The 1,515-nt window shown below is 30.6% G+C and overlaps 1 protein-coding gene across 1 annotated transcript; it reads right to left on the minus strand.

The window, feature by feature from the left end:
• Positions 1-379: 379 nt before the first annotated feature.
• Tsp_14677 (conserved hypothetical protein) lies at positions 380-1,493 on the minus strand. Its single transcript, XM_003368041.1, has 4 exons — positions 1,434-1,493; positions 1,002-1,058; positions 818-889; positions 380-580 (listed from the first exon to the last, which is right to left on the minus strand). Exons 1-4 carry the CDS (start codon positions 1,491-1,493, stop codon positions 380-382), a joined length of 390 nt encoding a protein of 129 aa, XP_003368089.1.
• Between the last annotated feature and the right edge of the window lie 22 nt (positions 1,494-1,515).

Consider the following 1,515-nt stretch of genomic DNA (forward strand, 5'->3'; position numbering starts at 1 on the left):
AAATTTTTCTGACCCAATCGGTCGTCCTCCAATGTGCATTTCTGCCAAACAAATATGAGATTTCATGGATGCATCGTCTTCGGCCAGTAAGAAATTCGCTATGCGGGTATGATGTACTAATCTACAGCGACAACACGGAGTTAACAATATTATACAAATTTGCTAGAACGATGAAATAGTATCAGTGTTTCGAAATGAGAAAAGAATCGCAATAGTGCGATAGGTAATAGGCACATAATTCAGCACAAGCATTTTAGTAAAATAAAGAGTGTTGGACAGTACCAGCTTAGTGGGCAGTCTATTGCAACCGGGCCGGTTGCCTTTCATCAGTAAGAACGGGTAATCATAGTATGCCATCCCAAACTGTCGGAGGAAAATATTAGGTTGTTGGCAGAGGGTTGAGAACCCTAGACCTCGGATAATCATTGTGATGGTGGGCAGATGGACCACGGTCATCATGGTTCGCACATTCCCTAGCCAACGCCCTGCCGCACAAAACACAAAAAGCGGTTTCTTTGTTATGAGAAAATGCAAATAAAAAATACAAGAAAAATGAAACTCTTCCTTTGTACAACACCTTCTCAAACATCTGCCAAAAAATAACAATACTACTACTCGTTTATCAATACTTTATTATATATATATATGTATATTTTTATGTTATCTTCATTCTCAAACGTACATTCAACAAGCAAGTTAATTGTAATTGAAATGATAATTTCAAAATTAAACAATTATTTATTCAGTTTTTTAAATTAAATCAAAATTAAAATATCGAGCATGTAAAAACTGTTGAACATTACATATTTTCTAATACATCTTGTTGCACTTTTACATCACCAACGACAAAAATATATAAGCAATTGTTTGTTGTAAGCGAGAAATTGCACTACATATTAAAATTTTAATTTTTACATAAATCAATCAACTACTTCAAAAACAAAAAATGAAAGCCTATTACATTACGTATTACACATGTGTAACATTCATTTAAAAAGTACCATTTTCATTGTTTTTGTAGTTATATACAGTACGCACATTTCGATAGAGATCAACATCTGTATAAAAATTAAATTAAATATTTAAAATTATATTAAAATTTTTTAAATTATTTTTTTTTAAGTTTATTTTAAAATATTTTACTTATTTTTAGTTTATGAAAAAGTTTGTTAAAGCTGTTCAAATAATGAAAAATGATTTGCTTTTATCTTGCATTTTTGTGCTACAAATATTATAATTAAGCTTTGAAATGAAGAATATTTATTTTTTTAATATTTAATTTTATTATTTTGCCAAATATGCTGCTTTATTTGTGAAACATACTCTTACATTTATTTAATACTGTAGTTATTGTTTCGATAGTGAAGGATTTGTTTGTGTTGTGCTTTTGTTGTTTTGTTTTTCTTTCACTATGGTCAGCTTACCTAGTTTACCGGTTTCGCTCGCCTTGTCTCCTCGAGTTTACAGAATTTTGAGCTGCAATTCTGGATCATGAAGTCTGCATGGTACTAGTAC

This window comes from Trichinella spiralis, assembly GCF_000181795.1.
Source record: "Trichinella spiralis strain ISS 195 chromosome Unknown Scfld3215, whole genome shotgun sequence".
NCBI lineage: Eukaryota > Metazoa > Nematoda > Enoplea > Trichinellida > Trichinellidae > Trichinella > Trichinella spiralis.

Bases quoted from the DNA above. Each gene is read 5' to 3' on its own strand.
- Tsp_14677 (XM_003368041.1), bottom strand. From the start codon at position 1,493: ATGATCCAGAATTGCAGCTCAAAATTCTGTAAACTCGAGGAGACAAGG. The intron at 890-1,001 runs GTACTTTTTAAA...TTTAATATGTAG, and splicing joins CTACAAAAACAATGAAAATG to TGCAATTTCTCGCTTACAAC. The intron at 581-817 runs GTATTAGAAAAT...CAGATGTTTGAG, and splicing joins ATGTAAAAGTGCAACAAGAT to AAGGTGTTGTACAAAGGAAG.